Raw genomic sequence first — 13712 nt, 5'->3', positions numbered from 1 at the left:
CCCCGCGGCTCGTCGCTGCGACTCCCGTTGTTACTCCAGCGTCGTGATTGAATTCAGCTGGCCGAATGTACGGCAGCGAGTGCACGAGCACGATTCCGAGGTGAGAGAGAAAAGAGAGACAGGGAGAATTCCATTGCATTTGGCGGACGCGATAAAGAGCGTGGCCACCACCTCCTTTTCCACCTCCTCTTCATCCTGCTCCTCCTCCGCCACCGACCCTCACGAATTTTCGTGGTCGGTGCTTATCGCCGCGTAATTATCGAGGAACGAAATGGAGAAGCGTGTCCGCCGCACTCGGCCTCGCGAGGGAGTGCAACCGACGAAGACGAATGTGATCGTGATTCGCGCGCGCCAGCCACTGTCGCGTCCGTTCGAAACGACGTCGTTTTTCTCACCGTTCCCGGAACGCGTTGCTCGTGCACGTGCGATCATCCCGTAAACAAGCCGGTCCACCTTCCCCATTCGTGCGGACGAACGAGCGATCGGGAATACGGCAGGAAAGTGAATTCAGTGGGGCTCCGAATTATCGACACGCGAATTCTTCTCATGTTCGCGAACGCGCGAAACGTAAAACCCATTCTGCATTTATGCGTAAACGTATCACGGAAAGAACGATTTTGATGAAGCATCTAAAATTTTAGCTAGATAAAGTAAATGTATCGGTTAGTGGGAATGATTATCCAATTATTGGACAAAATAACAAAAATATTAAATATTAAGCTTTTAGTGATACGTACAATCTTAAATAAATTCGTCTTATTCAATTTTTATAAACAAATTTATTTAAAGTGTTCTATTTATCATTAAGAATTTAATATTTTAAAAAATTTATCATTTCGTCCAATAATTAGTTTTGGTCCATTATCTATTAATTGATATATTTATTTTACAAATCTGAAAATAATTTTATTGGACCATATAAATAATTACGTAGGAAAATCAAGCATGATGAGCAATGCTAAAAATTTTGCCATTTTAGTAATCAATTTGAGCGTCACATAATTATTTTAGTGATTCAACAAAGTTATTTTCAGATCTGTATCTAGCTAAATTTTTAGATACCTACTTTAGTAAAATCGTCATTTCCGTGTACAGAATTGTCATAAAAAATTCCTCATCCTAAAATTCCTTAACTTTTCCTTGATCTACAAATAAAATTTTTCATGATTTTTTTCCTAATGCTCTCAATAATATTATATTTTGAAATTTTTTGTATTTTTATTCTGACTTAGAAACCATCTCAAATATTTCGTTGAGAGAGCAATTTAACATAGCAATGTTAATTAACATTGTTAAGTGCTGACACTTACGTTTAATTGTTAAGTTGGTAATATTCCAAAACAGCATAAGTGTGACGTACAAATATTAAACTTCTTTGAAGCTAAAAATGTTAATTTTCCAAAAAATTTTCCCCGTCTTTTCCTAGATTTTCTTGATCATTTTCAATTTCTTTGACAATTCCGTGATTTCCAGTTTTATGGCAACTCTATTAGTAAGAATTCACCGATCACCGAGTTGAATATTCTCTTCATATTTGACAGACTGTGTTTCATCAATTCTTACAACTACAACCACTTAACAACTATGCTTACGCAATTTTAGAGTGGCTTTAAAAAATAGCTGGATGCTAAACGTGTGTATGACTCGGTGCGTGTACGGCGCATTTAATAGTGAATTCGATCACTTGATCACAGTGCACATTAATAGCTGCTTATATAAAGTACTTAATGCAGTGGCATAATATAATCAACTTCGACAATGAAATAATACATATATCTATACTCTATTAAATAACGTGACGATATCATTATCGGGTACTTTATCGATTAAAATATTCATATGCTTTTACATTTAACTTCACGTATTTCAGCAGCTTTTGCTATAATGTACGAGTATAATGCAAACTCGCTATAAAATTCGATGGTGCACTGAAAAAAATTACTAAATTTTAATAAATATTTATTTAAATAATACTAACTTATATTTATTAAACATAAACATATATACTTATTTGGTACAAGAATCATTAATTTTATTTAAATATAATTTTTTTATTGAATAAATATTTATTTACTGTAAGTAAATATGTAGTTAGTACCAAATAAATATTTATTGAAATTTAAGTAAATTTTTTAAGAATGTAAAGTGGGACAAACTCTGCCTTCGTTTTGTCGACGAGGTTTCGTGAATCGAATTTCGGAATATCGCTCGCGGTGATTACGCGAAAAACAGTTGTTTTTTTTCCGCTATTATGCCGCGTCGCGGCAACGTGCGACAATCGCCGGTGTTCGGTCGCGGTGAAGGAACGGCGTTTTCCACAAGCGACGACGAGCCATGGCGAGGCCTCATCTAGCGGATCATATTTCGCGGAAGGTGAGACGAATCGACTCCCGTTTCTGTGCCGCCCGTTGATTTAATTCCTATCGATCGTTTCGTCGCGCTCGTGTCTTATCGCGCCCCCGTTTATCGCCGCAGAGAAGAAAGAAAAAATTATCCCGAGGTTATCCCTTGTAGTTGTTTTATTTAATTGGACACACCGCTAATTCTTATCGCTATTACACAAGGAAATTTTTAATAAGCACGAGCAGACTCAGATTCGTACGGTCGAGTTTTCATTTAATCGCGGCGTATAATTAATCGTGTAACGTTTAATTACTGTGAACAGTTTTGCGCTTCGGACATTCGGTGAAAAATAAAACGTTGAATATTCATTTTTTTCCGCTTCTCGCGTCGCCCTCTGAACTTTGAAGTTTCATTGTTATTCCAATAATCGAGGAAAAGTTCATTCATTGTGTAAAATATCGAGTAAATTTACGAAATTCTATCACGTTGTTTTTGCAATATGTTGTTTGAGTAAAGAACGTATAATGATCAATGAGTTATTTAACTCTCCGTGATTCAACCGGGGCTTTATAAACACCCAAACGAATTTTCAATTTTAAATTATTCTGCTTCAAATTCGGACACGTACAAAAAAATTAAAAACTTCAGGTCATTCGTATTCTTGAATATTGAAAAAGTAGGTATACCAGAATTTTTTCAGATTTTTCTAGAGTCCGAAAAAGAGTCCCTTCGGGGAAAAAAAACATAATCAGGCATCAGTGACCCAGTTGGATTAGAAAAATAGTGAAAAAAATCGTTAACCACGGATTAAGGAAAATAAAGAAGTTAACAATTTGTATTTATTATCATGTTAAAAAATGAACTCTTAATACACTCGATTGGATTCATTCGTGTTCTGCACATTTCTTTTTTTCGAAAAATTAGGAGCATCAATTAATTAGTTATAACATTTATATATAATTTTTTTTAAATACGCAACCTTACAAATATTTTCTAAAGATGTATATGTAAGAAACATTTAATAATTTTTGTATATTTGTTAAAATGATGATAATTGATCCCGGACACGAATGACCCATCGTGTGTAATAAAGGAAAATTATCGTGTGTACCAAAGTCAGTAATAATAAATTAATAAAAAGTGTAGTATGATACACATTATTTCATATTATTAATTTTTTAACGTGAGTAAATGTATTATTAATTTTTGAACACATACTGTAAACATATTGTTAACTATTTTTATTAACAATCTCGTATTATTGACCGTTATTTTCCTTATTTGCGATGCATAATCAAGTGCATCGCACTTAACGATTATTTATAAAAATAATTTATTGTTATCTTGATAACAATAAATAATACTTATAAATAAATATTTTTCCGATAAAATGTCTTGTCGACACCTTTACAATCGCGATCGCGTTCCTCGCCCCGCCGTACATTGTGCATTGCGCCAATCTGCATAAATGATCTTTTGTCTTTTCAAGTTCCTGCGCTTTCTAGGATTAAGGATGTCGAAGCGGCTGAGTTTCTATTGTCTGGTAGCCCTGGCGTCCGTCTGCATCTTCTTCCTAGCGTTTAACCAGCGCTACAGCAGCTACCTTGAGCATCGACTGCAGCCGGTGATATCGGTCAGTAAAAATTCGGAGGTGGGGATTGCTCTAAATTGAGTCACGCCAAACACGCTCTTTCTGACGGTAAAAGTCTAACTTTTGCACCTAACTCTCTTCTTTTTATCCATTTCTCTTGAACATTAAACGTGAAGTGACGCACAAGGAACCGACACGCGACTTCTCTTTCTCCCTGTTTCCATCTCTCTTCTTTCTCCCTTTCATGCGTCGTTTTGCTATCATTTACAAAATAAACCTATTTTTTCATCTGAAAGAAGTTCAGATGAAAAAAAATAGACTGATATCAAAGAACTCTGGTAGCAAGCTGTCATTTTATCGTTATTTTGATGTCAAAGGTCATCATTTTGACGTCAGTTTGCTATCAGGGGAACAACTGTGGTCGCTTAAAAACATTTTGTAAAGTTTAACATTTTCTATCGGAGACGTCAATTTATTGGAAATCAGATCGACGTAAGTCAATGGGCTTGTTGTAATTCACCTTCTTTATATAATAGTTAATATTTGATAATTCGTATGAAATTTGTTATCAAAAGAGACACCTGTAATATGATTAATTATCGAAGCCAGGGGATCAATCGTGTAACTTTCTAGGGCGGAAATGTATGTGTGTACACGCATACGTATAAAAACTTTTCACTTTTCACGTTTTCGCTCTAGAGAAAAAGTTACACGATCGGTACGCAGCATGTTTACGCGTAGATTGACACTTTTTATCACTCTTACGATACGATAGATTTACAATGTATGAGTAATCGTACTGCTCGCACTTGCATCCTTTTGAAAACATTAACACGCTACCTAGAGAAAGAGGGAGAAAGATCATTATCTCATATCACGATCACGACGCGAGATGCACAATAGAAACGCTAAAACGTCGATGCTTTTTTTCTCTTCCTCGATATAGGATGTTGAGATAAGGCCGCGGACCACCAAAATCCAAGAGCCGGTAACGGTAAGCCAGGTATGCACGTATTGATCTGAATGCGTAAATGCTACCACTTGTTAATGACTGTTTGCTGATAGAGTGCCACTTATCGTTAGAATGCCTTATCTTATCGTAATATTGTCACAGCAAGCATAGCGAAAAGCGTAAATAGCCACGATTTCTGTCCTTACAGAGACACTTTTTTTTCTATTTGCAACTTTTTTTCTATGTTATTAATTCTAATATATAATAAAACATACATTTTTACTTCTTAAAACGTACGTATTTATATTTTAAAAATATTATTAACGACGTTGCTTTTAACCGATAGAAGCAAATAAGATAGCATAAGTAAAAAAAAGACAGAAATACTTTATATTTTTAATAAAGAAAATTAATTTGCGTTTTAAAACTTTATCTTTCTTTATTACATGATGTCGCATACTAAGATTTATTTATTGAATTGCGTTATTATTTTGTAACATATCATAATGTAACTATTCATTGTATATATGGTATATATATTTTTTTTACTTGTGTTAGCTTTTTACTAACGCACTTTGTTTTTGTATTATGAATTTAAATGTCTACCTTGCTTGTTTATGAAATATAAACGATATTTATCATCTGTATTACATTTTACATTTCATTTTTTAAATATAAAAATATGAAGATATAACTACTGTTTTAAATAAACTAACACTCATATAATTCATATAACTTTTAAATTTGTCTTTGTAAAACTAATGAAATGATTGAACGGCCTGCTGTAGAAATTTGCTTTTATGTGATTAAATTTCAAAATGTGAATTTATTTCTGTTTATTCTTGTTTAGGATATGTTATCGCATACCTGCTACGAAGATGTAATAACTTTTAATACTGCATTTATGTAATATTGCTAACAAATAGCGAGAGAATTTTCTATTTAATAATTGATCCTAATTTACTTTTTAGGCGTATATTACAGGATCCGCGGACAATGCCACGATCACCGAAATTCAAGAGGTGGTTGATCAACAAAGGAGGGCGATTAAAAGAGAAATGGAAAATTATGAATATCCAAACGGAAAATACGGGATAAATATGAGGTAAATTACACGCACCAGAGCATAACTTCGTATTGTTGAAAATTGAAACGTTTAACCATTATCCGTTTATAGCAAACTTGAAGATTTAGTGATGGAGAAGGGTGGTAGACCTATGAGAAGCGTAATTCTGACGAGTTGGAGAAGTGGCAGCACGTTCCTCGGTGATGTAGTAAACGCGCATCCGGCCAATTTTTATCATTACGAACCGTTGCTCGACTATGGAATTGTGCAAATCCGAGGATCGCCGCTCGCCGAAGAATCCTTGACAAGGATACTCTCGTTACTGAATTGTGAATACAAGGAGCTCGGTATATAATTTCACATATCTTTAAATTGCTATTCGCTTGAAGGCGCATCGTTTAATGATTGCATACAATCGTAATTATCGTAATAGATCGGTACCTGGATTATGGGAAAACTCATCCTTGGGTATTTAATCATAATACGCATTTATGGCGACAATGCCAAGCGCATAAACGCATTTGCTGGGATCCGCGTTTCGTCTCCAAGTTTTGCCGACTCTTTCCGTTCCAATCGATGAAGCTTGTGCGATTGAGGTTGCATGCGGTAGAGAGTCTTTTGGCCGAAGAAGAGTAAGAAATTATATAAAAACCATGAGAAAACATTAGATCTTATTTAAACATATTCTTTTGTACCATAAAATATGTGTTCATTTGTATTGCAGTCTAGGTGTACGACTAGTTCTACTCATTCGTGATCCGAGAGGCATTCTGCAATCCAGAAAGCATAGGGAATGGTGTCCTGCTAAACCCGATTGCTCCGATCCTGCTCTGGTCTGCGCAGACATGGTATCGGATTTCAACGCGGCAGTAGAACTGTCAAAAAAATATCCCCGTTCTTTCAGGTATAGCTCTGCATAATATCATTAAAAAAATTTTCCGAACCATATATTCGGTATTTACAAAAAATTATCTTACACGTAATTTTCAAACGATTTATTAAAATCATTACCTACTTTATTACTGATAATTTTGTTGGTACGAGATACTCAAGTTCAATGTCGTGTATGATACAGAGTAGTGCGTTACGAGGACCTGTCCGTGGATCCCTATAAGCACGTGCAGGAGCTTTACAATTTTTACGGCTTGAACTTTCACATAAACGTGAAGAAATTCCTGGACACGCACACGAAGAACGATGTGGGTGGTGTGTCAAGCACTTTCCGGAATTCCAAGGTCGCGCCATTTCACTGGAGGACCGACTTGGACTTCGAAGAGGTTCATGAAATACAGAAGGTATGCGCGACCGCTATGCGATTGTGGGGATACGTGATGGCCTTAAATTCCACTCACCAAAAAGACTTCGACCCTATCACAAATTACCGGCTCCAGTTGTGACAGCTGGCAGACGACATGCTCAATGTAGATATGATGTATAGTATATCGGTATAACAAACGGCAACGGTCAGAAGTGCCGTAGTTCATATAAATATTCTGCGAAAGGTGCTAGCGGTCACTCAGGAAGATAGCCATGTAATGGAAATGAATGTTGATACATTCGAAAGAAAAATTTCGAAATTTTTAACTTTGGAACGCTAAGAAGGTTTATCGACAAGAAGTTTCCTCTTCTTTGAAAGGACGGAAACAAGATACGTTCGTAATTTTATATCGTATGACTAACGCGATCTAAACAACAGGGTGTTAGAGTAAAATCCCGAGAGCTTGACATGTGACACAAATTATGTCTAACCATATCGGCGCAAACGCAGGTGCACTCAAAATGTCTAAATATTATGAATCTTTCAGGAGAGAAGAAGGGTATTTTGTGTCTAATGTATAAACTCTAATATATTCATTAATATTAATTGTACTTATAGATAGCTTGTAAAGAGAGATTTGTAATGATCATTACAGTGTCTTTTTACATCTTTAAGAAGTACTCCACATATATAAGAAAATGAAATTTTTATATCGATTATGGAACACAAAGTGCACCCACTCCTTGGATTCATACGAAATCATCGCTAAAAACAAGACGACCAAATTTAATTTTTTAACTTACTAATCAATAGCTGCGTTCGGCAAAGAAAGCGACTTTGCAACTGTAAAATTTTTTTATACGATTGGTCTTGCCTTTAGTTCCTCACTAAATGTATAAATCATATTCAAGAATCATATAAAATGTGTAATCATATTAAAGAACCTTACAACAGTTGTAAAGCTGCTTTTTCTACTAACGCAGCCATTGGCACATGACAGTACTATATTACGAACGTGGAAATACATTCACAGTATGGAAAAATATTTATCTAATAAGGAATGTATCGTACTCGAAAGAGTTTAGCTATAAATTGTGAAGGAAAACTGAATCTCGTAACGTTAGAATCGTATCTTGTAATATCATCGACAGTGTTGGAAATTTATTTCTGCGCCGTCTGACGGGAAATTCCTACCAATATTCAATGTGATTCACGAAAGGAAAAGTACGAACACAATATCAATTAGCTCGTTCATTCCATGGAACACTCGATCTTATCTCTTGTTCATATGGCGATTATGACGTTTGAGAAAATGATCAGGCGGCGTCAAGGACGAGAACATGAGTTTCCATTCTACCGGCCTTCGATGCGGCTGACGAATTATTACAGAAGTATAGACGCGACCAACTTGCCCGCGAGCGCGTGTGATTTTTATAATGTACATAGTTGTAATGGCATTGCACACTTTAGATACAAGATAGAGGTATAACGTGAGCTGTTCGTTGGCGATTTAGAATAAGTACTTTTTTGAATCTTTACACGCTATATATTGATTATTCTGGGACAGCCTGGCTGGCTGGCACGCCCTTTGTTATGTATTATAGTATATTTACGTTATATATATTATATATAATTTCGAGATTGTATTCCTCGTGTCCTTGTGTTATGCACCGAGCGTTAAATTATTATCAGCTCTCTGTGATCGATCAGATCTTACCATGCGTTCACTTAAAGTAGGATCGATTTCAATAAGCATATATCATGTTATTAAATATTATACATAATAGAGTTTGGATATTTTAGGAAACGAAATATTACGATCCGCCTCTTTTATTTTATTTGGAGGACAGTTTTATTCGCCAAGATCTTGATCCTAATTATTATTTACGTTGTTCCAGTCACTTCGCATGAAACGAAAATTAACGAAATTAATGTAATGTTTCTCGTACGTACGTACGGATGAAATCTGGTAATAGCGTTACGTACAACGTTGACGAGTCATCGACGCGATTGCTAATACAAATTTGCAATACCTTGGTGCAATCTAACAATTAACCATTAACACTATTTCTCGTGGAATGGGTATCTAGTCCAAAAGGAACGCGTATTACTTTGCATTTTGTACCTTAGATGTAAAGGTTCTCCAATAAAAGAATCATATTTCTATGGAATATATTCGCGATTTATTTTATCTTGTTTATCATACACCTGCGATCCATATTTCCTTTTATCTTCCATTTTCTTTTCCTAAAAAGTAAAACAAAACTTTTCAAATAACAAAATATACTAAAATTAATTATAATTTATTTTATTTATCCATTATTTCAGTAAGTTTTTAATTATCACTACACATCATAGCGTATATTTACAAAAAGCATCATTAAAAAATATAACATAATGTCATGAATGTTCTCTGACGAGTTTTAAATCTGTTCTATAATGTGCTCTTTATTTCCTGTTTCTTGCTTTTTCCCCCTTTGTTTTATCGACAATCGTTTGCTACGTGTTTCCTGTTTCTTCCGAAGTTTGTTAACTTTTATCTCGGGCATAAAACAAATAACTGGATAAGAAACAAAAAGACAAGATATAAAAAAATAGCAAAAAACAAAAAGCACATTGTAGAATAGGCTTTAGCTTTTTTTTGCGTTGCAATGATTTATATCTCTTTTGATTTCATATTATAAATATTAATAAAAAAACTTAAAGACGTTATATAAACTAAATTAATGTTAACGATTTGTTACCTGTACATCAGATATTCTCTTAAAGTGCTAATGCCCCATTTGATAACGCATCTGCAACAAAAATTGTTATCTTAAGATCGAATATAAAAAAGAGAATTCTTTTTTTTCTAGCAACAAGATCAGCGAGGGCAAGAGCCAATCATAGAAAAAACTCAGAATAGCGTATAGTTAATAACATCATATTTTGTATTTTATATCTCTAATATAATTTATGTAATTTAGTATTTTCTTTAATATTTACTTTCAAATAGTGATAACGTATGACTCCGTGACAAAAACAACTGACTCGTAAATAGTGGCATCCAGATTCTATAACTTGATAATCAAAGAGGAACTTTTCAGATTTTTCTTCTTTTCCATTTCCTGTGAATTTCCAGTCCATTGGTAAGGTAAACTACAGTATCACGAAGGTATAATTTTACGTGTTGAAATAAGCAATTGAAGCGACAGATCCGTCGCTCTTATTCCAGTGACTGAAATTTTGTAGTTCGAACAGTTTCAACTGCAAGCGTCAAACGCTCAAACGCTATTATCTCTTCCTTCCTTTATTACTACTACCTTCAAATAGTATCTACCATATATGGATCGCACACACACAATTGCATTGTTACCGCATTGCAAATTAATCAGTCTGAAATTAAAACAAAATATTCCTTATATACAAAATATTTTTACAAAAAAATTAAAATAATTACATTTCGATATCAGATTTAAAAGTTTAGCAGCAAGGAATTTTCAGACATATGCTTGTCAAATTTATAATCATCATACAATTAGAAAAATATATTTAAACAAGAAATATTAAAAACAAGAAACAGTTCTTACTTTGTAAAAAATATCATTTTGATGTGTAATTTATTATATTATTGCAATATATTATGCTAAGCATAATGAATATTAACATCTTTAAATTCTTCTTACATGTTCTCTTGCATATTTCTCACATTCTGAAAAAAAATTATTTCTGTTAGTCTCTTGAAGGTTGTTCATTTTAATTGTGTTATCAGTAATACATACTAATACATCAGGAAATCATTTTATCACCATGTTTTTACGTAAGACAGGGATAACTATTTATTCATCATGTCTTAATTTTTTAGATAATAAAGTTAACTTTTACAATTAGAAAAATATATTTAAACAAGAAATATTAAAAACAAGAAACAGTTCTTACTTTGTAAAAAATATCATTTTGATGTGTAATTTATTATATTATTGCAATATATTATGCTAAGCATAATGAATATTAACATCTTTAAATTCTTCTTACACGTTCTCTTGCATATTTCTCACATTCTGAAAAAAATTATTTCTGTTAGTCTCTTGAAGGTTGTTCATTTTAATTGTGTTATCAGTAATACATACTAATATATCAGGAAATCATTTTATCACCATATTTTTACGTATGACAGGGATAACTATTTATTCATCATGTCTTAATTTTTTAGATAATAAAGTTAATTTTTACAATACAACGTTATCTTTCCTATTAAACTTTTATTAAGAAATTTTAGACTTACATGATTCTTATTGGGGAATTTATAGACGTTGTTCAAGTTTCGAAATGGTCTTAAGCTAATGCTTAAGATGTCATAAACCAATCAAAGAGCATCTTAAGACATTACTTAAAGCAGTCTTGAAATTAAGACCAGACTATGAATCCTGGTCATAGTTTCTCATCTTATGATTAAGTTTTGCATTCATCCATTCTTCAGGTGAATATCTAAAATAAAAGATATATCGCTAAGATATGTATATCTGTTTTTTATTTTCTCATTCAAATTAATATTTGTCAGAAATAACATTTGCGTCACATGCATTCAGATTGACTGTAGGCGGTTTTATTTATCTCATCATGCGTGTATCGTTAATTAATACTGACAAAAATTATTACATAAATATTACAAAACAATATGTACAGGGTGCTTCTGCAACATACACATTAGTAAGTCGGATTGCCTATCTGTCTATGGGCAGAAGCATGCTTTACTGCAGAATAAGATTAGATCGCAAGTTCGGCGGAGAATGAGACAAGAGAAATTGAATTTTACATTCGGGTATAATGTAAAATTCAATAATATGATATAAGGCCGGAATCAGACTACGCATTGAAGATTGAGATTGAAGATTAAAAAATTCAAATTTGACCAATCAAAACGAAAGGAGCTAAAATTTCTTTGTCCTTATTGGTCAAATTTCAATCTTCAATCTTCAACCTCAATATCTTCAATGCGTAGTCTGATTCCGGCCTAAAATATGTATTTAATACAAAATAATATCTGACTTAATCTAACATAAATGAAATTTAATACATATTAAAAAATTTATAATTATATATTTTTATAATAAATATTTATTAAATTTTATTTATGTTAGATTAAGTCACATATTATTTTGTATTATTAAATACATATTTTATATCATATTATTGAATTTTACACTATACCAGAATGTAAAATTCAATTTCTCTTGTCTCATTCTCTGCCAAGCTTGCGGTCTAATCTTATTCTGCATTACCAGTAAAGCATGTCTCTGCCCATAGACAGATAGGCAATTCGACTTACTGATGTGTATGTTGTGGAAGCACTCTGTACTTTTTAAATTTAAATGACAACATAGATAACTTACATAGACGCCTGATTCGAAGAGGAAATTTGTAACAGGTCACAATCTGCTCTTTCATCTTCCTATATAAATGAAATACATATACATTAGAATGTATTCTTTCTATAATATATCGATGAAAAAATAAAATAGAAACAATTTTATCAGTCAACTGAATCAGTCACAGTTCTCAGACTGGGGCAGTAATTTATCCATCATATAATTTATTTATATGGTCGGTGTTCATAGTCAGTTCTTATATTTAATAGTCTTAAAATGTTATAAATTACAGAATAGTATTAGCATTTAAGACATTACTTAAAGGGTCATTTACAATGGAAGTAATATGGTATAGTAAGTTGTAAGCCCTAAGAAATCGACTAATCACAGTTAAATGTAAGGAGAATAATCGATTGGTCAATTTCTTAAAGCTCACTACACAATATTACTCCTACTGTAGACAGCTAAATGTGAGGAGAATAATTGACTATGATTAGTCAATTTCTTATAGCTTACTACACAATATTACTCCTATTGTAGACAGCCCATAAGATGATCTCAAAATAAAAACAGACTATGAATATCTGCTATAGTCCGTTCTTATTTTAAGACTGTCTAAAATAATATCTTAAGATGCTAATATGATTTTGTGATTGGTTTATGATATCTTAAAACCATACTTAAGATGGTCTTAACTTACAATATAAAAACCTATAAGAACTAAAAAACTATAAATATTATCCATATATGTATGTGAATAAAAGGAAGCACATGAGGGAAGGAGGATGCTTGCCTCCATTCTTCTAAATTTTGGCAAAGAATAATTATGAAAATTATTTTTAACGAAAAATTAAATGCTCTCATTAGCTCATGCATTATTCGTGATAAAGTTTGCTGAAAATCTTTGGAAAAACTGGCTTTAATATAAATCTCTGGAAACTGGCTTTAATATAAATATTTTAATAAGTTTTGTATAATAAATAATATAAAAATTTATTACATAAATATTACAAAACAATATGTACTTTTTAAATTTAAGTGATAATACAAATAACTTACATAAACGTCCAATTTGGAGAAGAAATTTGTAACAGGTCGCAAATCTGCTCTTCCATCTTTCTATTATTAGGTGTACAAAAACGGTCTGAGCTTTT

At 32.8% G+C, this 13712-nt stretch overlaps 1 protein-coding gene and 1 long non-coding RNA gene across 6 annotated transcripts; one reads left to right on the top strand and one right to left on the bottom strand.

Annotated features, from left to right (window-relative positions):
* Positions 1 to 32: 32 nt before the first annotated feature.
* Positions 33 to 8119, top strand: LOC108721028 (carbohydrate sulfotransferase 5). Of its 5 annotated transcripts, none has more exons than XM_018445339.1 (8): positions 33 to 100; positions 3849 to 3976; positions 4881 to 4937; positions 5858 to 5991; positions 6064 to 6299; positions 6386 to 6584; positions 6677 to 6856; positions 7028 to 8119. In XM_018445339.1, the coding sequence occupies exons 2-8, from the start codon at positions 3857 to 3859 to the stop codon at positions 7347 to 7349; spliced, it is 1248 nt and encodes a 415-aa protein (XP_018300841.1). In that variant the 5' UTR covers positions 33 to 100; positions 3849 to 3856; the 3' UTR covers positions 7350 to 8119. The 5 variants fall into 5 exon arrangements, with proteins under 5 accessions (XP_018300841.1, XP_018300839.1, XP_018300838.1 ...); XM_018445337.1 differs by lacking the exon at positions 33 to 100 and adding an exon at positions 2258 to 2373 and having other exon boundaries at positions 3833 to 3976; positions 4881 to 4928; XM_018445336.1 differs by lacking the exon at positions 33 to 100 and adding an exon at positions 2258 to 2373 and having other exon boundaries at positions 3833 to 3976.
* On the bottom strand, positions 6751 to 11147 carry LOC108721029 (uncharacterized). The gene is made up of 5 exons (XR_001936550.1): positions 11129 to 11147; positions 10196 to 10585; positions 9955 to 10005; positions 9336 to 9457; positions 6751 to 6827 (listed from the first exon to the last, which is right to left on the bottom strand). It is a non-coding gene; the product is annotated as an uncharacterized lncRNA (long non-coding RNA).
* Between the last annotated feature and the right edge of the window lie 2565 nt (positions 11148 to 13712).

Source organism: Mycetomoellerius zeteki, unplaced genomic scaffold (assembly GCF_001594055.1).
Source record: "Mycetomoellerius zeteki isolate Tzet28-1 unplaced genomic scaffold, Tzet1.0 scaffold158, whole genome shotgun sequence".
Classification (NCBI taxonomy): domain Eukaryota; kingdom Metazoa; phylum Arthropoda; class Insecta; order Hymenoptera; family Formicidae; genus Mycetomoellerius; species Mycetomoellerius zeteki.
This window is presented reverse-complemented; position numbering and strand designations above follow the sequence as displayed.